General features: G+C 35.0%; 2 protein-coding genes across 2 annotated transcripts; one reads left to right on the top strand and one right to left on the bottom strand.

Moving 5' to 3' along the window:
* Nucleotides 1–3,971: 3,971 nt before the first annotated feature.
* LOC128186659 (low-density lipoprotein receptor-related protein 4-like) lies at nucleotides 3,972–24,294 on the top strand. Its single transcript, XM_052856496.1, has 29 exons — nucleotides 3,972–4,178; nucleotides 4,818–4,894; nucleotides 5,328–5,469; nucleotides 11,095–11,263; nucleotides 11,535–11,672; nucleotides 11,852–12,135; nucleotides 12,704–12,835; nucleotides 12,940–13,076; nucleotides 13,174–13,282; nucleotides 13,405–13,585; nucleotides 13,882–14,104; nucleotides 14,259–14,421; nucleotides 14,570–14,701; nucleotides 15,305–15,479; nucleotides 16,298–16,534; nucleotides 16,735–16,934; nucleotides 17,088–17,297; nucleotides 18,333–18,496; nucleotides 18,781–18,934; nucleotides 19,047–19,070; nucleotides 19,234–19,479; nucleotides 19,721–19,969; nucleotides 20,271–20,462; nucleotides 20,717–20,927; nucleotides 21,420–21,619; nucleotides 21,708–21,854; nucleotides 22,103–22,353; nucleotides 22,579–22,770; nucleotides 23,973–24,294. The coding sequence occupies exons 1-29, from the start codon at nucleotides 4,124–4,126 to the stop codon at nucleotides 24,030–24,032; spliced, it is 4,854 nt and encodes a 1,617-aa protein (XP_052712456.1). The 5' UTR covers nucleotides 3,972–4,123; the 3' UTR covers nucleotides 24,033–24,294.
* A 274-nt stretch (nucleotides 24,295–24,568) lies between these two features.
* Nucleotides 24,569–25,795, bottom strand: LOC128189798 (uncharacterized). The gene is made up of 2 exons (XM_052861557.1): nucleotides 25,342–25,795; nucleotides 24,569–25,028 (listed from the first exon to the last, which is right to left on the bottom strand). The coding sequence occupies exons 1-2, from the start codon at nucleotides 25,685–25,687 to the stop codon at nucleotides 24,592–24,594; spliced, it is 783 nt and encodes a 260-aa protein (XP_052717517.1). The 5' UTR covers nucleotides 25,688–25,795; the 3' UTR covers nucleotides 24,569–24,591.
* Between the last annotated feature and the right edge of the window lie 512 nt (nucleotides 25,796–26,307).

The following is a 26,307-nucleotide window of genomic DNA, read 5'->3' as shown; positions in this document are numbered from 1 at the left end:
ATCAATTATTGCAAATTTTCAAAAAATTCCAAACCGGTGAAAGCATTTTGATTATAATGTACTTTTATTCACATTAACATCGACTGTGTCTCATACCAAATTAATTAGATACCCTTTATGTTACGATCCCTTGATCTACTTATCGCGGTTGTCATAAATTCACGATATAATTTTGCATTAGTTATATACTAATGGTCGTCTTTGGTTAGATTCTACAAAAACCTTAATGTAAACAAGTGGCACATAGAAACAAAACAAAAAAATTAACCATTAAACAAAGAGAATTGAACAGAATTTTGTGCATTTTGGTGGAAGGGTCCTCCCCCCAAAGGTAAACGCCTGTAGTGTGTTCATGTTTCAGTCCAGCCATTTGAATACGCATTCTATGTTTAAATTTTTCAACTTATTCATTGACTGAATTAGGAAAATAATGCACAATCTCCTGTGGGTGTTCATTTTTTTCACTTTACTATGTGTATTACGTGATTACATTGTCTAAAGAATCTGGGGGAATAAGCCGGGGCAAAAAACCATATAGGACCATTAAAAAAACTAACATTTTTTTATCTAACAAATTTCACTTTTGTTATAGTTATTAAACATATGTAATCATATACATTCAGTGCTGCCATAACCCACAAAAAGTAACTTCACATTTAATTGTTATTAAGACAACAAAATAGTTATATGCTAATTTGGCAACAAAGTGATATAGAAATTGGATGTTCAAATTATATTTTTTCATAGAGTGGGTCATCGTACCATTTTTTAAAGAACGAATATTGTTAACACATATTAACGTCTATCTTTTTCGATTTTCCAAAAAATGGTACGAAAACCCACTCTATGGTAAAAAGTAAGTTTTCTTCTTTTAATTTTTAAGATTGGTCTTTAAATGGCCAAGTCCAGTTGTTTGCGTAATACTGATAACAATACAATCAGCTATATTATACCCTCTAAACTAGCGAATCGGTGGTGTAGTGGTAAGCGAGGAGTTCTTTGAACAAATGTCACTGTAAAAGAGGGTGTTCGAATCATACGCGTTTTGGATTTTTTTGTTTATCTTTTTGTTTACATTGTTAAAATGTAATTTTCTTTTTATACTTAATAATATACATTGTTAAAATGTATTTTTCTTTTCTTTTCTTAATAATTAAAAATTTGCTAATAATAACTTGAAATTATTTGATATGCGTTTTCTACTACTTTTATAAAATATGAAATGTATGTTATACTCTTTAAGATTGCACGATTTCATATTGTAAACAGATGGTTGTTGTGCATGCAAGAAACTATTAAATGGCAAGATAAAACGTTCCATCTCTGAATCCTTGAGAGTCTTGTTAACACAACAGGGACATACGCTGGACAAAAACATGTAATTGTGCTCAAAATGCAGAATACAAGCTAAGTCAAACGTACAGTGTGCGCCTAATGAAAATTCAACGATTAACTAGGCATGTATTTCACTTCCAATTGTATCGGCATGAAAATCACATTACAAATGCGTGTTTTGTTGTGAAACAAAAAGCATAGTAGTTGTACCAGAAGACACATAGACCACTCGGACCAATGACCAACACAAAGTATGACCAGTGACGAATAACAAGTCCCCTTGTTATACGTTAGTGGTTTGACTACCGCTGTCTTCCGTGTGGTATATATCATAGGCGTCGGAACCGGTGGGGGGGGGGGGCGCTAACTTTTTTTTGCAAATTTATACATACCAAATACCTTTTTTTTGTTTGTCAATATTTTGTACAAGTCTAGCCCCCCCCCCCCCCCCCCCACACACTTTCAATTTGATTTCGACTCATTTTTATTTTTGGAAAAACTTGTTTTAAATACCTACAAAAGGTGTTACCTAAATTCCTCTGGTGTCCGAAGCTGAAAAAATCGACTACTACAAATGGTGGAATCGACTCCACCATACTCTTTGTCACCCCCCTGCGTTAGGGGTTGTATATGATGACTAAGGTAAATTGGTAAATAAAATATTTTTAGAAAGTAATCAACATTTTTGTATTTAAACTTTTTAAATGAGTACGTGATTGTCATTTCAAATTTGCCAGTTTAAAGTATATGTAAATACTATAAAATTTAAGCACAGTTACGCCTTTTTGGACATTTTCATTTGGACAATACTGTCCACCGTTTAAATGCCCAGTTAACTCGTACGTTTATTACTTCTTACTAGAGGTATGAGAAGGTCGTGGGCATTTGCAACGGCTTATTCCCCCAGATTCTTTAGTAACGGTGGATATACATGTACACACTAACAAAAGAAATGTACTTTGCCATAAGTTTTTGAAAACGTGAAAATCCTGCAACTATCACAATGCAGCTAATAGATACATAATATTGGTTCCAGGAGAAATCAGATTCCTACAACAATCTGCTTGCACATATTGTATACCATGTTCTATTCTGAAACTTTTTCGCATAAAGTCTAAAATCAGGATCAAATAGAAACTCGAAAGTCAGTAAATTTTAGCTATGCTATACAATATTTATATCTTTTATTTTTAACTATGGTGTTCCGATGGGCCCACTTCGACCTTCGCACTTTCGCCTTTAGGTCGAGGTGCGAGAGTGCGAAGTTGCGACGGCAAAAGTGCGAAGGTGCGACGGTGAAGGAGCGAAAGTGCGAAGATGCGACGGCGAAGCGCGAAGATGCGAAGGCGAAAGTGCGAAGTTGCGAAGGCGAAGACGCGATACTACTATCGCACTCTCGCCTTCGCATCTTCGCACTTTCGCCTTCGCCTTTTTATAATTGTGGAGCTCTCTATCGTTTAAAGACAATTTTAGCTGTATAAAAGGACATCTGAGGCAGACGATGAACTTTTTAGAATTTATTTTCAACAGCCTTCGCAGATCCATAGCTTTTTCTAGGGGGTGGGGTCGATAAATAATTATATTTGTCGGGGGTGGGGGAGGGTTCCGAGACATATTTTGGAGATTTTATTATATATAATTAATAAAATTAAATTTTCCGGGGGGTGAGATCCGGACCCTCTCTCCCCCTTTACTGCATGTGTGAAGTTATTAGTATTGAATTTCCGGGGGGGGGGGGGGGGGGAGGCGGACCCCCTCGCCACCTCTAGATCCATACATCAGCTAGGAGTGTCGCATAATGAAATTAGAATGTTACTGTGTTTGATCTACGGTAAACAGACAGCTGGTAATTGACAGGAGTCTAAAAGTGCATATGTATACATTATGGCGGACATTACATTTTATATGGAGTATATAACGATTAGGCATAGCCAGCACTGGTAAACATAAATGTCACATATACACATTAAAATATTTATAAACATTCATAGTAAGCACAATGGCTTAGCGCATGCGTACCAATGATATCATGGATTAATCGGAAAACCTTGGCGAGTACGGTGCCTGCATCAAATTCTATGTAATCGACCGAGACTTTCTGAATACTATCAAAAAAGGCGGAGGCGAGAGTGCGAAAGTGCGAAGGTGAGAGTGCGAAGTTGCGAAGGCGAGGGAGCGATAGTTGTATCGCTCCTTCGCCTTCGCACCTTCGCACTTTCGCCTTCGCATCTTCGCGCTTCGCCGTCGCATCTTCGCACTTTCGCTCCATCGCCGTCGCACTCTCGCACTTTCGCCTTCGCAACTTCGCACTCTCGCATCTTCGACCTAAAGGCGAAAGTGCGAAGGTCGAAGTGGCCCCATCGGAACACCATATTTAACTTTTAGTTGTATTTATATCCATTCGACATTCTAAGGTTTTAGAGCTTTATATTTTCTTATCGGAATTAAAATATTTTCGATGTTCTTATGTACACATGTACGTGCTCATGTACATGTAAGTCCTCTTCGAGCAAAACTGAAAATAAAAACCACTTAATATTAATAGTCTCTAAATATGACTCCGGAACAAAAAAAAGTGAAATATAAAAATTAATTCAAAGATCAAGTAGCGCGCAAATCACGACCATTGACTAACTGTGCCCTTCAGATGTTTAGAGGCTGCGGTTGTTGAGAGTTATAGTAACAATAGCTTCGGGAAACAGTGTCAAAGTTTCTGTGACAGTGGCTGAAGTGACAATACACAAAGGGAGGCAGAGACGTGAAAGGAAATAATTCAACGGGGGCCAAGATGGAGCTGGCATTTTTTGTGTTTGGTTCTCTGTGGTACAAAGTGCTTTGTGAAGGTTGGTACATGTAGTTTTCTGACGAGTTTAGTTTTTATCCAGGCCAAGGCCTGGTCAGGTTCCCGAGACCCCTCTGTTTTTATAAAAACAGGCCCAGATATGTATCTAGCAAACAGTACTCGGGAATTAACAAATAAATACTCAAGTAATTTTTACAGAAATTGAATCTTTTATCAGGAGATGACAGTAGGCATTTTGTAAAATGTTTTGCAAACGTGAAATTGATGTCAGTGTTTATTCCTTCGTGCACCATTTGAGGAATATACGCTAAAATGTGTTTCAGTTAAAGCATAAATGTAAAGGAATTGGATGTGTCGGTAGACTGTCCAAGAACGACGGTTAACTGTCTTCTCTTATAAAAGATCGAAGTTTTGATAGCTTAAATGGTTGGCGGATTTTTGGAAAATTAAGTTAAATTGTGAAACTATATGCATTAACTCTTTTTTTTTTTAAATAAGTATGCTTTTTAACTAATATATAGATTCCTTAGCATATACAGTCGTTAATTGGGTACTTATGTACTTTATCTACAATGATTGGCATGAATGTAAAAATATAATTGTCAGTTTTGATCGAAATTATATTATCATTCGAGCTCTAAATGTCATGTCAACCCTGTTTTTTTTCTTTAAATTATAGAGTTGTATGTAACCACTCCAACGTCTGTCTTGCACATTGATACATCAACTTCACAAACATCAACTATTGTTACCAAGGTAACGTATTACAGTGACAATTTATTTTGAGTAAAATCGGTACAAATACCAAAAATTGAATGAATTTTCATTTCATATACATTTGTGTTAGTTACCTGTTGTTCTGTCTCTAACTGATAAGTCGATTGCCTGAAATATTGAAATATGTAGTTTCTGCAATATTAAATAATGAATAAATCGTTATTGATAATAGTAATCTGATTTTTTTTAACTGTAGTTTTTATATATAAATATTGTAAGGCACAGCTCGACACTATTAAATGAGAAGTGAAAGCATGTTGACATCGGTCTGACATTCTTTTATTGACGATGTATGACTTGTAATTTTTGTATATAGTATACATTTGAAATAAATTCTTTATCTCATTATAAAAGTTGATTTTTTTGTAAGCGATATCTTAGTTTAATATTAATAAATTTTCTGTTGTTGAAGGAGAATGGGCGCCTGCTAGGTTTGGCTGCAGACTGGCGTGGGGAGAGACTGTATTACACGGACGTGTCACCTACAGGGGGTGGTATCTACACCGCCAACCTACAGGGAGGGGACGTCAGAAAACTACCAATTCAATACCCTGGTAAGTTCTGATGCCATACCAAGAACCTATTTCTCAACAATGCATCCATATACACATTTAATATCCAAGTCCCTACTCAATTCATATCAAACTATTCGTACGTACGTGCCGATTCAAAATTCCAGTACACAAATGAATCAAATCATTGTCTATTAAACACTAATTCAATACCAAAATGCTAGTGCATACCCATTCGAAACTAAAGTACACACATGTAGCGCAGTTTCGAACAAGTTTAGTGTCTAGATAACAATTTGTGGAGTCTTTACCAATTATTAGTACAATGTAAATAATAGATAATTTCTAATTATACAATACAATACCAAGAAATATTTGTTTGTGTTCATTATCCAAAGTTAACAGTATGTCATTAAGTAAAAAAAAATTATCAATTTATTCTTTTCCTATTTTGATTGACGCATTGATTCAGTACAAAAATATAACAATTAAAAGTGAAGAAGTGTTATAATGGTGTTGCAACTATTTTGGCTTTATCTGTGTTTTGAACATAAAACAATATTGTAATCCGAGAGAGAATATAGGATAAATATATAGTGATTTTCAAAAACTCCAATTGTTCTACAAATGTTTTTAGATTCTGCTCACATATGAAGTTTTCTCTCAAAAATGTCCCAAAATGATTGTCACAAACAATTTTTTCGTAATTTTATACTTTAATTTGTTCCTTCTAGTTTTAGAGCTAGTAATGTTGGTTTTACCATCAAAAATAGACCCACACTTTTCTATCATGGCAGATCCGTTAGCCTTGTGTTATGAATTGTCTCCTTTCATTCTTAAGAGAGACACACTCTAAGGTATGCCTGCTGTTAAGTAATGGGGCCATTAAAAAATGATGACACTCTTAAAGACAACACTTCAAAGCTCAAGACGTTGCAAGACCACTTGAGGTCGTGAAAGCGTTGATCTTTTAAAGTAGATCACAACTCATGTCTTAATATTAACGTGACCCCGTCTATTAGTTTACCGTCAGCCGAAATCTCAAACCGGAAGGCACGCGTAGAACACATGAATTGAGTCTACGCGTAAGAAAATAGTGTAGAAACTTTTCATGCATATATGTTATAAAACCACGCATTAAATCGTTTTAAGTTCTCTAGTATGTATAAACCAAATTTTATAAAGAAAATAAACAAATTGTTTTTTTGATCAAAATATTCTTGCTCAGTTCTAGTGATTTGAGGAATGAGTTACGTAACTGAATGCACAACGCCGTGGACGATTCAGTTGGTGGACGAGCTAGAAGGATGAAGGTTGAATCGAAAGTAAAGTTCCCAAACGTAATGTGTCATTTTTGAAAAGTTGTGAATTTTATTTTAACAATCTATCACCTGAAAAATACCGAACTTCACGCACGAGCCGAGGTTAAAATCGGGATGGGTTATACGTACATAGATGTCTTACATATTAAATAGGTTTTTCATTGGCTTCAAGTCTACCTGCGGTATGACTGCTGTTCAACAAGGAATTTTGTACATAGAAAATAAAAACAAGTCTGAATTTGCCTTCTCGTTCATTGACTCAAATGAATTTTGAACAATGCATTGTAAGCAAAATCTATATAGATTATACATTTTCGTTGATCAATAGGTCAGATAATATATACGATCTTATTGATTGAAGAACCAAGTTAAATGTTAAGGTAGTCCATCCATAACTATCATATTTCATAAATTGCAAGTTTGATCATTAAAATCTTAGTGTGATTTTAAGGGGGGTTATTAAATAATAAATATTCACCTTTGAAATTTAAAAAATAATTGAATATTGACAAATTTACTATATGTTGAAGACAACATTGAAGTTTATGGAAAAAATGCATTTATAATTATATTGGTTTAGTACAAGTAATGTTCTCACATTTCTCTTGGTTAAAAGTTGCAATAGCTTTCTCTTTCTTCGAATATGCTAAAATATTTCATATTTTACCTACACATTTTCAAAAAATTATTTTCAAAAATTTTCATAAAGGGCGGACAACTCTATAAAATAGTTTTAAGTGCAAAAAGTTCATTTAATTGACCACATACATACTCCTGAGTCTAGTTTGTGTCAGCCTCATGATAACTTTAAAATACATATTTGATGTAGCATGCATCCATCAAAATTGTTAAATTTGCCTTAGTTATGGATGGACTAGCTTACTGTTCGTGTTGTCCGGCTCAGTTGGAATACCGGTATATAATCATGTAATTTTTTTTAATGTTATGAGACCTAAGTTTACACTTTTTTTTTTATACTTTATAACGGACAAAACCGGTCATATTCATTATATAAAAGAATTCTTCATCAATATCTTAATGTCTATCATCAGAAACTCAGCTGATCTTTCTCCCATCGGTAAATATCTCGTACCAATATTAGACCTATGTCTATGAATTCAGAGATATTGCATGGTTGTTATGTTTTATTACTAAAATTGTAATTTAATAGTACAGTCATGTAAATAAATACCGGTAGTACTTATCTCAATTTTAAGAAGATAAAAACAACAAGTTTTTATCGTAGTTTTAAAATTTGATTTACAGATCATTTATTGTAGCTCTTCGAAAAAAACTGAAATTAAATCGCTTTCGAAATTAAGTTCTTTTTTTTTCAGGAGATGCATAAAAATGTGCGCTTAATAGACGAAGGTGTATTGAAAGGACAACGATTCCTGAAATGACAATGTCCTACAACATTTGTTAATTTTGCCGTTGAAAGCGTTAACTTTGCATATATTAGAAATTTTAAAATCAAATAATTCTGAATATGTAGCTAAAATTAACAATTTACAATCATCATACAATAATTATTGCTTTATCAATTGTCAGTAAAACATATTACCGCCATGTGAATATTTTTCCTAGACATGAAACCAACTCTCCTTCATTAGCACCAAAAAACTGACCAGGACATTTTCCTTAATTTTTTTTTTCTAACTGACTTATCACTGTACATTTATCAGTTAATGCCTTTATCATTCTGTTGCTTCATATTTAACGACATATACAACAGCCAATCAGGAAAGGTCTACCCCAAAATTTGATGTGATTCATTCACTTTTGGTCTCCATTTCCTAGTTTTATCAGCTTGAAAAGCAGTTGACTGTATTCGAAGTATGATTTTTAATGAAAGGAACGGTTGTATATCGTAATTCGTGTAGATGATGCACGAGTTTACACAAAAAGTAGTAAGTGGCGAACGAATTTATTTTTACCTATTAATTTTATATGAATCGCTGCAAGAAAATCGTGACAGATAAGTCGGTCAAAAAAATCAAAATGGCTACCGTGACGAACTTTTTTATTGTTATAGTACTTGGAATAATCTTCATGTAAAAAGAAATATTTCTAACGTCAGGTGCCTGTGTTTGTTATCGGTATACAAATGTTAACATTGTTTGGTATTTCAGCAGTTTGGGAGTTTTCAGAGTTTTCATACACCTTGTATAACAGATACCGTCCGACTTGTGGATTTTCCCTTGCATCAGAAAATTAAATAAATATAATGATTTAAATTATCTACCTAAGTATAGTTGTTTTGTTTTCCCGGTTAGTTGTAGTTTTTAAAAATTTTCCTTAGGGTCTTATTTTACCTAAAATATCGTTGTGTCAATTTTTTACAACTATGAAGAATAGTCCCGGCCGGGATTTAGTAAAATTTAGACAAAGTATCATGCAATTGCAAAAAGCCGAATCCTAACATACTAGATTGAAACAACTAATTCAAACTCATAATTTTTGGAACATATTCGAGAAAAACGTGGACAATTACAAATTCAAACTTTCAAGACCCCGTCTTTCAGTACTCTCAGTACTTTGATTTTATCTGTTTTACGGCGCCAAATATATTAGCCGGGCTGTCCTGGTTGTACGCAGGCAAATCGCCAATCTTACTATAAATAGCACAACTTCAAAAGTAAACAAAAAACCAAACAGCGTCAAAGTAAAAGCCTCCGCTATACCAAATACTTACACAAAGAGCCACGTTTTGTCAAAAGTGTTGGCATTTTGGTGTTTTTTTTTAATTTCGAGAGAATTGTCTATCTTTTTTAGTTTTCTTATTAATATTACGTGTTTTAAAAACAATACTATGCATTTTGGACACATACAATGTGCATGAATTTCCATGAACTACTTTGCAGCGAGTTGAAGAAATGGGGATTGTATATACATGTATTACGCTTGTTGCAAAATTCAAGGCAGCAACTGTTGAACTTTTTTCTACTAGACAGGCATTTTTTTGTTTATAGCCGCTTACAAAATTTGGTCGCTCTCTGACGCTTTGCCAACATTAAAAGCACTAAATGTTGACCCGTGCGTGCACGGGTTGACATTGTATATGATATCGGACATTTACAAAATAGTTACATCGATGCACCGTATTGTTGTTATATACATAACCAAGCTTTAAGCCTACAATAAAGCTATTAATTTCACTACACTCTGTTTAGTTAAAATAATCTCGGGACAAGCCTTCACCACACTTATTCCCATATACCCGTAATGTACCAAAAATGTTGCAAAATTGCTCCGATACGAATATGGAGAAAATTAATGAAGCTGCATTTACATTCTTAACCTCAAATGTACAAGATGGCCTCACATTCCCCTTAAAATATCAAAAGGTCTGCGGTTTATATAGGGGTTGTAAGGATAGCGGTGAAAAAGAGATATATAGCGGACAGTGCCTATTTACGAGCGGTGTTCAACTTTGATTTATCGTCAAACATGAATTTATGCACTACTCATCTGTTGAAACCATCAAACTTACAGACAACTTATTCAACTATACGCTGTCTTGCAATAAATTCATGCACAATAGATTGCAAAACTTTAGCATGCTCGAAGCAGGTTGAAAATTGTTTTAACGCCAGCCTGTTTTGTTTCTTCTATTCATTTATTTTGGCAAAGTTAGTACTATGCGTGCGTTTTTCAACGTTTTGTTCGCAAATACTTACAGTCGAGTTTATGTATAAATGTCTTTTTGATACAGATACAATTTTGATAAATACATTCGTATATGACTTTTGCTCAGGAAAAAATTATCTTGAATATGAAATGCGTGCTGTGTCATACTTTTAAAAAACATCTCACCCATTGACATTTTTACTCTCTCTCTGGCAGCACTGTAAAATGTAGGCAGAATTAATTCTGTGAGTAGTTGCTGTTGAGGGATGGGGGAGAAAACACTTGTGTCTATCGACTTTTGAAGTGTTCATCATCAGAAAACGGAACAGGGTTTATATCAGAAGAAAGTCGAAATACCAGACCCTTGTCACAAATACTTGAAATAGATATTCTCTAAGTCATGTCAGAGTGACAGTGTGATTTGTCTTTTGTAACAACTTGTACTTTGCATTTAGTTCTACGGTCAAGTGGTTACATGTATTATTCAAGCATACAGTATCTACTTATTGTAAACTATTCTAATACATAATATGGGAAATTTTTCCAAACCGACGCATGCATGTATCGTTCAATCCATCTTCAGATTGTTTATTCTATAATTTAAACGCTTAAGAAATTTGAATTTGATGCATAGTTTGATATATATATAAATATATATGTACTTAGTATATGATGCCAAATTCCCATAGCAATTTGACATCTGATTGGTTTATAGGCATGGAACCTGTGGGGCTGGCGGTAGACTGGGTGTACGGACACCTGTACTGGACAGATACCGTCTACAGGGCCGTTATGATGTCAAACCTTGACGGCACGGGACGCGTTACCATAGTGACAGAAAACTTGATCACCCCCCGTGGTATTGCTGTCGACCCGAAAAGAAGGTTTGTTTCGTTTTTTTAGCGGTGAAACCTCGTCTATTTTGTTTCAACTCAACCAACATTTCTTGGCCTTAAAAGCTATCCCGCAGCATCAGTGAAAATTTTTACTTAAAGACTGTATTCATGTTTCATAATATGTAAACATCTTTCATTAAAAAAGACAATTGAAAAAAAAAAGTTAATTAGGCTCCCTTTCGAGGTTTATGCGCTTGAAAATACAAGAAAAAATATGACACCATATCCTGTCAAATGAATTATTACGTTAATTAAATAGAGAACTATACGTTGGCGACCAAGGCAAACATGCTGTACAGGTTTGTGGGTTGGATGGAAGGAACTGCCGGGAACTCAACGTCACTGACGACAGCGCCACCTTCTGGCCAAATCAGATCGCTATTGACTACGCCACTAAGTAAGTCTTTGTATGAGGTGTGCATTCATCTTTATCAAAATCTTAGGTAGAGGTTGAGCTTATTGTACCAAAGGTTTTTCCATTTCATGTACTAGTTAGTATTATTATAAAATCTATTCAATAATAGAATAAAATTTGTATACAGTCCTGATAATTTTCTGTTTTGTGAATCACATTAGAAAAGTACTTTGGATAGACGGTTGGGTACCAGCCTTGTATTCTTGCTCTGTTGGGGGCACTGACTGCCAGAGGAATACTGGAAACCTCTCCACAGAACTTGGCTCTAATCCAGCGTTTGGTCTTGCTGTTGGTCAGAGTGGCCAGTTGTATTTGTCCACACTGCACAACCAGTCCTTATACAGGTCCAGTCTTGATCTTGTGCTGACTGGCGTACAGATAGCCTCTTCAGACACCAAGATGTTCTTCTTGCTCCGAAAAGAAGCTGCTTCTGACCAACCAACAGGTACATATAACGTTACGATGTAAAACGCGCGTCATTTCTGAAACATTTAGCACTCTGTTGAAATTGTTATAACCTAGTATATAAGATATTTGTTCGTGTCTATGTGTTAATAAAGATTCTTCAATGAAAATAAAATCATAAACTTAGATTTGTAAATATGTTTCCTTATACGAACTAATAGAGTATCGAAACCGTTCAATTCTGTATGAACTTTTTCAAGACGTCACAATGATCATAGCACCCGCTTTTCGCTTGTCGCTTGGATTATTGTAAACATAAAATCTCGGTAATTTTAACAGTTCTGAACGTTTTGTCTGTTTCAAACGTAAATATAAGCAATAAACAGCAATGTGCGTGATCAAATTTACTGAGAAGCCCTTCGGCTTCACAGGATTTGATCACGTGACCAACCAACTTCATATCCCGGTGAACTTTTTAGATTGCTGTTTATTTCTTAACTGTACTCCTTTTACGTCTTTTGTGTTAAATTGGAAATGAACTCTTATAGTATATAGGCCTATGTATGCACATTCTTGAGAATCTGACTATGTACATTTAATTTATTCAGTGGTCACTACGAACCCTTGTGCCACCAATAAAGGGGGCTGCTCAGACATCTGTGTTCCCCATTCGGGGGACAGCTTCACCTGTACGTGTCCTGATGCATCGGGGAAACTACCGGTCAACAAAATGTGTCAACGTAAGCATCGCATCTAACTCTTAATTATATCTTTAATAATCTATTATATTCCTACAAATACAGATACGTAACTTGCAATTTTTGAAGGAAAAAAATCTTTTCAGCCCCAAACCAGTTTCTTCTCTTTACGGATATATCAAAGGGCATTGTGGGATTGGCTAATGTTGATGATTCTGAAATTCAAACGACAATAATGCGAGCGGTTAAACCGTTGGCAGTGACTTACCACCAAAATGAAAAGGTATATGCACGTTGTTGTTGATCGTTCTAAACATTTATACTACATGTACAAACGATTTTGAAGCCCAATTTTCAATGATAAATCACTTTTTCGACAGAAAGTTTACTTTGCCGATGCTCGTCTTCGAACCATCTACAAATGCAACCTAGACGGAAGTGACGTAGAGACAGTACTAAACAGTTCTCATGGAATAGGCCAAGTGGAAGGTAAAAATTGGGTACAAGGTACCTGAGAAGATCACATTGTAAAACACCAAGACAAAATGAGATTTTAAAAAAAACTATGTACCAATATCTGCATCTGATAAATGTATATCTTTATAAATCAGGTCTGTCCATCGATTATCGTCAAAACCGGCTCTACTTTTCTAACATGGGTTTCGAGGAGTATGATGGGGTGCTGAGATCATGGCATACTATTGAGATGGTGGACTTGGATACTAAAAAAAGACGGACCATCGTTACATCATTAGAGAAACCCAGGGCTGTAGTGGTGGATTCAGACCGCCGGTAAACATAAATAATTACATGTATATTATTTTCTATACCTCTTTCTATGTGAACATCATACTTGATCACAAGACATGTAGACTTATTCTTCGTCAAAAATATTTACTAACTTGCTCAATACATGTATACACATATCGTTATATTTGATTCAAAAATATGATGGATAATGAATCCAACAAAATACGACGTGCGAATCATGTTTTGTATTTGTATAAGACAAGAATGTGTACTACTTAAGTTTATATTTCATCGATACTGTTTTGTTAACCGCTGGATTTGATATTTATTTATTTAAGAGTTCTGTACTACACGGACTGGGGAAGTGCAGGTCACGTGGGTAAGGTGGCGTTGGATGGTTCCAATAGGGTGGTGCTAACTACAGCGGAGAACCCTAATGACCTGATCATCTCTGACAATAAGTTGTTGATCATCAACAACAAGCAGCCGACAGCAGAAATCATAGAAATAGACCTGGCCAACTCTAATAGTGCAATTAGCAGACGTCAACTTTCTTCTGTGGTAAGTTGGTTAGGTCCTTAAATAGAAAGCAATAATCATGTGCTATTCTAGGGTTTCAAAGTAGAGGAATTGTTTCTCCTTTCGATAACTGCATTATTCAGCAAATTTAGAACAAGAATGTGGAAGATGGAATAGTGATAATTTTGTTTAACAGGAACCCCTGTCTCTTGCTGTTTCTGGGGATAACCTTCTAGTCAGCTCTTTTACCGGAGGTCTCAATATCTACAGCAAGCCCAGTCTCGGTCAGACCTACAGCTCATCCTTCGGACACTTTACACGAATGATCGTGGTGGACACAACGGACACGATGAAGCGAGGTATTACCAGAGATGTGAGAGAAAATGTTACACCAGTCTTCACAATCAACTTCATTGAGATAACAGTTATTTTACTACAAACTGCATACGCTTGTCATTACTGTAGTTAGCAATTGCTGAGAAGGAATATCATTATTCAATTCTTCAGATGAAGGAGTGTGTTCGGCTTCTGGATCCTGTTCCGACATTTGTGTGACGTCAACACAATCAGATTTTTTCACCTGCTTATGCCCAACCAATACATTCAACGAACTAACAATTGACCGTGTGTCCTGTCAAGGTATGTTATTAATACATGAACTTCATAGATATTTCGATTAGAAACTCTTACTTGTACATGTACATTATAAATAAAAATATTATCTCCTACATTCGGTCGATCGTTTTTTAAAAAATGATTCATGAAAACAACAAAGTTTATTAAAGGATTGCTTTTAATTTTTGTCCAGATTATCCCATATAACCTGGTTTGAGACAGTGCACGCTTTTTAATAAAAAAGCGTGCACTTTATCCGATATAACCAGGTTTGAGACAGTGCAGGCTATATAATACACGAAGCGGATTAAAAAAAGCGTGCACTGCCTCAAACCAGGTTATATCGGATAATCTGGCCAAACATTTCTTATATTTCATCAAAAGATAAAAAAAATCAATTATCAAAGATAGAAATGATTTATTTTTGCATAAAATTTGAATTTGCATGAAAACTGTTACACGCGCATGTATATGGGGTTGTCATGGGGGCGTGGCTACAAAGCTAACCAGGTTATACAAAATAAATTAATTTTTTCTGTGTGTTAAGCCAATCTAAATGTTTGTTACATATATAATTAAATTATTATATGATAATTTTATTTTATTTTGTCTCAAAATTTTACGCAGAACCGAACTCCTACTTATTATTTGCTGACATTGACGGGATCAAAATGGTCCCACAAGGCAATACGGGCGACAACCAAGTCTATACCATTGTGTATCCTAGCGCCGACTGCAGCCATTTCTATGGTCTTGTAGTGGATGATAACCAACAGTATATCTACTTCAGTGCTCTACAGGGGTAAAATACAATTATATTGTTTTCGTGTCATTTACAAATATTTTTTTCTTTTTCGTTGTAGAACTGCAAGGAATACGTCAACTACAATAGAACATTTAAGGGGGCGGTTTTAATTTTCATTGCGCATGTTTTTGCGCATTTTAGTGAAATGCAATGTTATTATATCTTTTAGGAAATTGTTTCGATACCATTTATTTTATTTCGTTGTTCGGTAGGTGAGCGTTGTCATTGTGCCTTTATAACGTAATGATAAAATGAAGCTTTGTAGGAGCACGTTATAGGAAATGATATAAATGAAAGAGTAAAAGGTGTACGCCTTTAAAATTTTACATACACAATAATGCTATTCTAAGAGTTATTTTTCTTCATTTTTTAATGTAATATTCCAATTATATAAAAAAAATTGCATTTTGATATTTTGAGATAATACCAACTAATTAAAAGCCAGACGATAGAATTTAGTATTTTTTTTTTACATATGAGGTTAAATATGATATTAATAATCGCATATTACAATTTGAAGAAAATCGCTATTGTGGAAATTTTTTATCTGCTTCGAAGTACGAAAAATAACAATTTATTCATATAGTAAATGTACCTGTATTTTGAGATGTCCCCTAAAAGAACCAGATGATAAATTTTCTTGAAACATCGCAAATATACTAGAGTTGGTGTAAATTACATATGGTTTAAAAAGATTTTTGCTTTAGTAGTTTTTATGCAAAAAAAACCAAAATCGGCCTCCTTAAAGTAGTTTGAACTGCTTAAGTGTTTGAAAGCATAAGACATACAATAACAAAGTATGTATTTCTTACCAGAAATTCAATTTTCCGCGCTAATGTAGATGGTTCGGATGTGCAGAAATTTGTGACCGATGCAAATGGCAAAATAACAAGTCTAGCTTTGTCTAGAGGCGACCTCTTCTGGACAACTACAAACAGCATCGATAACTCCACCGGTGCTATCGTTCACTGTAACACAGAGGATACCAGTAGAACAGTCACTGTACTGTACAATACCACAGCGGAACCTCTAGATATCGCAGCTGATGAAAGGTATAACATATAGTTCCTTCCAGTAATGTCTTTGATATTTTATATTTTTATATATAGCTTCTGTCACACGCTGGCATTAATCCGTACAATATTATGACACTGTTCATAAAAATCACACTATTCAATGCGATTTCAAATGAAGCTATTTAAAACGACATAAAAATTTTAGGCGTTTATATATTAATGATTGATCTTGACAGTAACATTTACTGGACAGAAAGAGGTCGCTCTGGGGTAGAGCGATTCGACAGACGTGTATTCACGGCACGCTCCTCGGTAGATGACAAGGTCCAGACTTCTGCCATTGCCCTCACTGTTCCCTCCAGACATCTCCTGTACGCCACGGACTCTACAGTGATAATTCGGCGGTTCCCGACCACCACTGGCACCACCAGTTTTAGTAATAAAATATTTACAGTATAGACTATTGGTCAGGATTTTTTTTCTTGTCATATGTGTTGGCATCCTCACCCTTGGCTAGCGAAGATGATGTTTTGGCTGTTTGATTGTATGAAGTTTTGAAGCACCCTTTACTCGTATTTTTTTTATCTAGCCTCATCCCTGACGGACACTATAGCAGAGTCAGGGGCGAGAACTCTGATGGCCACGAGACAATTCCTGTATCTGTCTCGATGGTGGGGGAACAGCACGGGGTTGGTAAGACGACATGACCTCACCACCATGAGAAGTTATGACGTCACGAGAGCTGCTGTCCGGCCTGGACAGATGGTTTATATATCAAACCAGACACCTAATGTGCAAGGTGGAATCTTATATACTAGTGAATATAACGTCTACTTTCAAACGTTTATCTTTTCTGACATGAAAAACGTAATTTAATACATTGTAAATGAAAATTATGTACAAGATTCATATCATATCAATAAAAACTGTTTGAAATAAGGGTTCGAAATGACAAATGAGTAAAATTCCTGTGAAAGTTTATGCTCACAGAGTACAATGTAACTGTCTTTTTTTTCGGCATCAACACTGAATAATTGTAAATTTCTTAAAATCATTCTTGCTTGACCAAATACTAGTAGTGTTAAGAAAGACCCATTATTTAAGAAACGTAATTGCAAAAACCTTAAGAAAAAGATACATCCATATATTTTTCTATCATGTGTTACAAATGTAATTGAAATTAATGTATTTCGTTTAGTACGTTTATCTTTTGATTCTATTTTATTTCTTTTATATTATATGCAGTAGCTTTTTAGGTCTTTTTTTATATTTTCTTTTTGTATTACCAAAAATCAATGAGAAATTAATGTAATTAACAAAAACCTATATGCATGTTAACTGTTTCTTATCCTCGTTTACATTAATGTTATAATAAATTGAAACACAGAATAACCTTGATTAATTCACATATAGGTAGCTTTTCTTTTATTTCGTTTTGAAAAGCAGCAACGTTTTGAAATGAGGTTAAGACCATGATAATTAATGAAACTTTCTAGTTAACAAATTCTTTTATCAATTAAAACAGGACACCCTGTATAGTTACAAAAACGTTTTTCATTAATAGTTGAATATCAACTACACGTCATAACAAACTTTAGACACTAGTATATTATTTTGAAACACACTTGACTATATTCACAAATAAGAGCCAGTCCATTCATTTTATTTTTTTGGTTTTCCACTTTTTTCAGAAAAAGGTCTTTGGCATATAGAAAAAAACCCCAGTCATATCCTCTAAAGACACAGTTCTTTGCAGAAACCTTTATATCTGAAATGTTCCTTATTTCATAGTCTCTGCTGTATACAAATGTCTCTGTCTTTGTTTTGTGTTTAGATAAGGTGGGTAGCTGTCCCTCCATTGGATCCTGTTCAAGCACGGCCTGTTTCCTGGACGTGGACTGTTACGGTAGGTCTAAATGCTGTGGTACAAGTCAATGTACCAGGTGTTCACCCCCAGAGCAAGGGTTAAATTGTATCAAGGATGGAGTCTTTATCAAGGTTAGTGTCCCATTTTTGTGTGTGTTTTTTTTATCGAATCATTGTAGAAATGATACCATAAGCACATAAAAGTTATGGCTTAATTCGTATGTAAAAAAAAGTCATAATTTTTGTGAAATTGTTTGCTGATGAAAACTGTAACTGAATCTTTTCAATATTCTATGATCGATTAAATACCTTGTAATTAAAATGCATACACTGATAGTTACACTGTTAAATTTGGGGGCTGGGGGTTGTTACATCAAATGTTATATCTAAGCGTATATCTGATTCATAATTTCAAGAATTCTGGAGGTGCTGTGAATATTGGCTGTGAGAAATGTTCCTGTTTGAATGGTAGTCTTACCTGTGACCCACTTGCCTGTCCGGACCTTGGTTCATGTCCAACAGAGAACAAAATACAACCATCATCTGGGTCATGTTGCCCTCTGTGTTCTGGTAAGTGCATGTTTCTTACACTAAAAAAACGGTTACCATAGTGTTACAAAAAATGTAGAAGAAATATTGAGTATTCTAGGAATTTATATTTATTGACTTTTTACTCCAACAGCAATAACAGCTTGTTCCAGTCCCCGTGAGTGTTGTCCTGTTTATTACTTCTAAAAATGTTTTTTAATGTTGTTTTCAAATTGAGATAAGTGAAACGTAATTCAAAAAACTTAAAACGAATTAACTTTTTGATTTTGAAACCAGGTGCCCTTCTATAGAGTTACGAGCAGTTCTTTTTGTTGTTTCAGCTACAATAGAAAACTGCCCCACCTCTGAAAAATCTCTTCGCCTACCCAGCAACAGTGATACGGTCAATGTAACTTTAGATGACGTCATCTTTGCAACAACCTACGGAAGAAGCTGTTCTGGACAGAAATTGAAGTTAGATTTCACTGATACTTCGATAAAATATCGGCCGTACCTTCAGATGGTCACTGTATCTGCCTCAGATAAACACGGGACTGCAACATGTAAAATTTCCGTTAATGTCATTGGTAAGATGACTATGGTCTTATATTAAGAACATTTTGTCCGCATAGTAGAAAAAGATTATTAGAATGACTCTTCACAACTTTAAGTGTCTTTAGAGTGTAAATTCAGAAAAAGAACACCAAACAATGTTAATGAAAACACACTTCTCTTTTCATTAGAAAATATTTTTTAGCAGCTTGCAGATGTTTCAAGTGATATTCTTGTAAAGATTTGTCCCATCAATGGAAACAACTTTTTTTTCAGATAATACAAAACCAGCTTTTGATTCCTGTCCGAATGGAGTTTTACAGATGTATGTAACGGAGAGCAATAGGGCTGTCACGTGGTCCCCGATTACTGCCAGAGATAATTCGGGTGATGTAAAAGTTACTGCAGATACACAAAATGGCATAGAGCTATCGCCTGGTTTATATGACATTCATTATGAAGCTGTAGATGGTTCGGGCAATAGCGAGGCTTGTTCTTTCTCGATTAACGTAACCATGCTTCAAGGTTTGTAAAAAAATTATTGCATTTTTGTGTCTTATAAAATAAATAACCACGCAACCTAAAAGCACTGCTATTGAAAAGAATTCTTGCTAGGAACTACCGGGGGCCATACCTGTTTTTTTTTTTATATTTTTAGAAAGTACCTATAGACTATTCTCAATATGTTCAGATTTGTGGTTTATTTAAAATAGACGTTTAAAGAAAAATTTGGCCTGGTATTTTTTCTTTCGTCGAAAATTGTGCCTTCTTTAAAGAAAAAAAAATATTTCACTGATAAACAAAGGAAATAATTATTTTCTTATAGCTTGCAAGAGCCCACCAATCCCATTCAACGGTCTTCTGAGCTGTAAAGACGCCACTGAGCTGACATGTCTCTTGGAGAACTGTAATGCTGGCTATTTGAACACTTTGTCCATTACACAAACCCACGCCTGTGATCAGACTAGTGGACAGTGGGTCCCTCCGTTTCCTTCCAATTTTACCAACGTCTGCGTCAGTAAGTCTACTTTGTTTAGAAACTATTGCTCCAACTTATTTAATTACTAGTAAACTAACTCTGTATAAGACGGTTTTGGACTTTGAATATAAAATGATTCTGATCATCCAATTAGTTATTGCTTGTAAGATATTTTTCTTGAAACTACTATTTTTTACATTGAGTTGCAGGTTGCTTTGGAGAAAGTTCAGGGTTTTATCTATCAGACAACATTTTGTATCATTAAAAATAAATATGTATTCTTTCACTTTCAGAACCCGCACCGTTAATCATTCAGCGGGAATACATTTTCGAATTCAGTTGTCCAGATTCCAAATTTGATGAATTAGATCTACAGCAGTGTATTTCCAATGCTCGCCTTTGTCCAAGAGATGACATTAAACTTTGTGATAGGCCATTCAAACAAATTGGGAGCTCAGTTGTCTCAAATAGTCGTATAGTGATGTGGATGGAAGGAGTTCTACCGTACGATATGTTTTACAGTACACACAGTGTAACCTATACTATACTATACCTATACTATACCTATACTATATACTATAACTACGTAATTACTTAAATTACGAAAAAATGTTGTTCATGTAGAGGTTGATAGGTTACTAGTCTGTTACAGTCGTTAAGAAAGTTCGATGTTCATGGCCATATTTAGACTGTAATAATCTCTTTACAAAGAAGAACAGAACTCTATAACAGGATGTATGAAACACTGCAATTGTAATGATATAGTATTTGGAAGCCCCCTCAAGATTGAATAATGTATTGAATTTTTATTTATTTGAGCAATCGCTTTTCAATGATTCAATGATTCTTTTGATTTTGTCCCGATTTCTTTAACAAAATAAGTTATATCGGACCATAAGTTTGCCTTTGGACCTCAAAAAGCCTCAAAACCCTTTAATATATTTAATAATATAAGCTTGATGAGCTTGTCGTAAGATAGAGAAACAATTGTTTCAGGTATGGGGGTGACATGGTGGGTTTAACTACCAGGATGAACAATTCTGGAGACATGATCAAAGAATTCTTTCAAACTGGCGATTTCAAAACGAAATGTCCGAGAATTTCCTGTGCTTTCTCGCGAGCTACGTCTGAGCCAGATATCAGAAAATGTGAGGTTGGCTCCAAAACGTTTCTTGTTTCGGGAAAAGAGATTTGTGGTAAGTCGGATAACTAATAACTCGGTATTTGTGAGTTGCCTTTTAGAATAGTATGAATTGCGAGCTGATTTGATATTTTATTACACAGCCCCGTGCCCTGCTGGATGGTACTTTGCAAATGGTGACTGTTCAGAGTGCCCTGCCAACACGTACCAGGAACGCACCGGACAGACCATGTGTATGCCATGTCCAGAGAGAGGTTTCTCCGCGATCGGTTCTTTCCTCCAATCACATTGTACGTTACAAATGCCATTTTACATTGCTGAATATATGAACATATCCAGAATTTATTGCTAGCGCCCCAATAATCTACAGCTTACAAAAACAATGAATCATTTAAAATGTTTAATGCAATGTATTACTGCTACCGTACAAAACAGACTTTTTCATACAAGTTGCCAAATGTTTTAAAAATGTGTGTAGACGAATATTTTGCTGCATTTTCGATCACGTAAGCTCTTGCCGTTGTTTAATTATCAACAGGTAATATCAATGACCCACTTGTTACCTCAGAACAAACAGATACGTTTGTGATCAAAATCGTAGCAGTTGCCGTGGGAATATTAATAGTCATTCTAGCTGCCGTGTCCATTGTGTGCTTCGTTAGGAGAAAGAGAGTATCTCAAAAATATCCCAGCGGAGGAAATTTTGAAAACCCAGTTTTCATGGGCCATGGGAATGAGGCATTTGCAGGTCCTAGTGTTGACGAATATGATCATATTACGGCGTATAAGGTGGGCATTGATGTTCTAACGTGATCGACAGATACAATGATTAAATATTAAAACAACTTCGATCGGACAGTGATTGTATTGATATTGTCTATTTATGAGTCAATTCAATGTGAATTGGAATTAAATTGAAAAAACGTTTAAATAGTACCTTATATTTTATGTTCGTCTTTATTAATGATAAATTGTACCTGTAAATGATTTTGGTTTTGTCGGTTCGTTTAACAGCTGCAACCCGTAACTCAGACTCAAAACCTTAACACTAAAGAAGGAGATGGGTACTACGAAGGGGGAGCAACTCTGCCCAATGAAGATCACGCTTGCCAAAGTTCAGAAGCTGCTTCGAACAGGGATTTAAACAAGGCGATCCAAGAGGCCGACTACAGCCACTTTGATGACTTCGACAGTCCAAATGAACGAGTTAGCAATTACTATTTGACCCTTATAGACTGACATTATAATCTGCTTTGTATTAAATCATATATATAAATATTTGTCTTATATATCCTAATGTGGTGTATTATATAAACCAAGTTCTTTGCATCTAATTTTTGTATGAAGGAAACCAAATTGGCACATTAGATTTATGTTCTCTGTATGAAAATTGTATACAAGTGATGATAATGTCAGAAAAATGATATCAGAATCCAATTCCTGAGTGGAATGCTGCATGGTTTATTAGGGGGAAAAATCCTATGTACACTCATGTCAAAAAGTCATCTGAATTATCATTTTCCCCAGTGTATAATGAAACCACAGTCACGAATGGTTTTATGGACCGTACATATATTGAAAAAAATTTCTTGATAGATTTACTTTCTCTGAATTCTGCAAGCACAGAACAAGTATATATATTTTCAGGATTTTTACAAAGTGAGCTTCTCAGATTACTTCGTGTTCCATGCCCCCCCCCCCCTTTATTCTGTACTCCAGTGACTGTATATAGAAGCTCTTTGAACAGTGAAACTCCAGTTTTTGAAAGTGACCAAAATCTGGTTCCAATGTTTACTTGGAAACAAGTGAAGAAATGTTCTTAGTATTGTGACGATAGCGATTTGAGAAATTGATAAGCATTCAATCTAACTTGTGTTCCATTAAATTTTAAAAATTGGCCACTATGTGGCAGTGCAGCCACATACGTGACCAATAGCGGTAAGAAAAATAAGACACTTTCGGGTTCAAAATGAATTTATGCATGAATATAACAGATATTTTTATCAATTGGCCAGCATGATGTTATTGTAGATAAATATCAACTGATATGTAATGAGGTTACTATGCACTGCATTTTGGTATTGTATTCGTATTTGGTATGGTAATGCAAGTAAGTCTATTGTTCCTAACATACATATAGGGAAGACAATGTAACCCATGGATCTCTTGCTTTAAATGTATATTATTTGCATCAGAGAGCATGATACCAAAATTACTCAACTTAATAAATAGCCTTGGAACTTTTTTAAGGATAGTAAGGTGAGGAGTAACTTCTTTCATGTTTTAACACAAAGTTGAATAAAATACTCCATTTACTTACAGTGTAAATGCATTGAATCTATACGATCAGGTCATTTGAGTGTTACTGTTTCTAAACATGCTTTCTTGCTTTCCTATTTTTTAAACAGCTGTTGGCTGACAGTGACGTGAAGAAGAACAATGTGTACAGCATTGTACAGCGGTCCTAACCCTCTCCTGATTTTTCTTGGAATATTTTTCCTCTTTGGAATAAATTACGAAAAACGCTTTGAAGAATCGCCATCTAGAACTTACATGTGTCTTGCTTTGATTTCCTGTAATACTGTTGTCGTGAGAACTCTATCTTGAATATTGATACCTGTGCTCTGACATTATCTAATTTAATAGTCCCACATGTATTATATACTCTGCCTATTGAAATCTCTTGTATCCTTGTGCATTATATTTAATGTAATAAATTTTGAAAACATACACGATTTAATTATTTATGAATAAAAAAGTCCCCTAATTTGCAGAAATGGGTAAGAAGATTCATCTAAAATTGATTATAATTTCAAGATAAAAGGTCAGTTGTTAAAAAGTGACGTTATAGACGTAACGGTAGAGAATTCGGAATGGGGGGGGGGGGGGGTAATTTTGCCTATGACAGGACACATGTTATAAAAACGCAAAAATTGATTCAAAATATATACAGCCTTAAAGATTTCGCTAGACTATTTTTATTTTTAAAAAAAGTTCAAACAGATTCAAAATAGCTGTTTTGACATTCTAGGACGACAGTCTCCAACCGGCAAATGACGTTCTGCTGTAAATGTCACTACGGATGTTCCCCGCGTTGTAAGCGTAGGAGCCGTGTGTCCTTACGTAAACATCGTCATTCTGGTTTATGTATACGACCGCAGTTCCGGTTATTGTTTGATCTTCCGGATCATGCGTGCGCATGAATGATGCACCTTTTGCCACATTATTAACAACCAGTTCAAAAGAGTGTTGAGAACCTTGTGTCATGCGTATGGTCCAAGTAAAAACGTAATAACCAGGCTCGGGGGCGATGAATACTCCAGTGCTGGAATGATATCCATTGCCTTTGTTTGTAATGGCCGTGTCGAATGGAATGGTGTGTTTAATTCCGGGTATGAAGTCACGAGACATGTACGCATAAAACGCAATGACAGTTTCTGTCTCTCTTTTCTCAGTGGCTGAAACTGTAAAATACACATCGAGTTATAGAAAAACATACTAAAACTTTATATTTTCTATCTGAATAAACAAAGCAAACAAAAACAGCATTTCCTATTAAAAATCTATGAACTGAAGATTTAAGTAACATATATTGTTTCATTTTGCAGTTCATCTGGATATATTTATTCATTTTCGTGTTGGGAATACCGCACTAATAACTTTCAAAATAAAATTTTAGTTAATGATTTATAAAAATGCGACTAAAGCAATACAATTTAATAACATAGTTGATTGGCCAAAATCGGGAGAACAATTGGAAAAATTTGTCCTATGTACCTTCATACATAATAACATCATCAGTGGAAGGGAATTTACGAGGAGCGTCCCTGGTTCGATTTTTCCGGATACCGCCATCACTTGGTACACGAGGATTGCAATTTTTTTCACTTATCAGAGTCTTGTACCCGTCTTCTAGTGTCTTTATTCTAGCACGGTCAATAGTCTGGGACAACAAAAGGTCAGAGATACGCTGGTCCTGGTTAGAAACAAGGTCCTTTAGCTCAAGAACAAGCGCTCGCAATCGTTCAACATCCTCTAGAGTTTTCTCCAAAATATTTTCTGTTGACCGCCCCTGGGTTTCAAGAAAAAGGAGGCACAGCACGAACAAATGCCAACTTAACATAGTAAACTAACTGAATTTCAACAAAAGTGAAAAATAAATTGGCAAATGATAAGTCGTAACCAGTACTGCAAGTCTAAGTGTGACCAAAATCTGTTTCTTATCAAGTGTCAGGTCATTGTTCACGGTTAAGGTGCAAGATATTGTATTTCGCTATCATGGCATACCAAACGTATATAGCTACTTTGCGATAATGAATTATGTTATGAAAAAAATGTATGTCTTGATTTCTGGTCTAGGGTGTATATGCAACGGTTGTTGTGGTCTGTCGTCAGGACCCGACCATATCATTCTATAGAAGTTTTGCATGTATTGCTGTAAATGTACAGTTTTTCAGTTTGCTGTGTATTCTATTGCGCATTTGTTGCGAAAAGCAACTACTGCTAAATCAAATATATCACTTCATGTGATTCATATATGAAAAAAGGATTGATTTAAAAAAAAAATCCGAAAATTATGATGAACGCTAAATATAATACACTTACAGTATCCTGAAAACGATAACAATTGAACAGGCTATTTTGTCTGCCACGCATTTATCGAAATTCCTGGCCTGTGTTCTTTTATATGTTGGAATATATTTGACACTTAAATTTGAATATAAGTAGCAATGTCAATTAACA

Source organism: Crassostrea angulata, chromosome 6, assembly GCF_025612915.1.
Source record: "Crassostrea angulata isolate pt1a10 chromosome 6, ASM2561291v2, whole genome shotgun sequence".
Taxonomy (NCBI): domain Eukaryota; kingdom Metazoa; phylum Mollusca; class Bivalvia; order Ostreida; family Ostreidae; genus Magallana; species Magallana angulata.
This window is presented reverse-complemented; position numbering and strand designations above follow the sequence as displayed.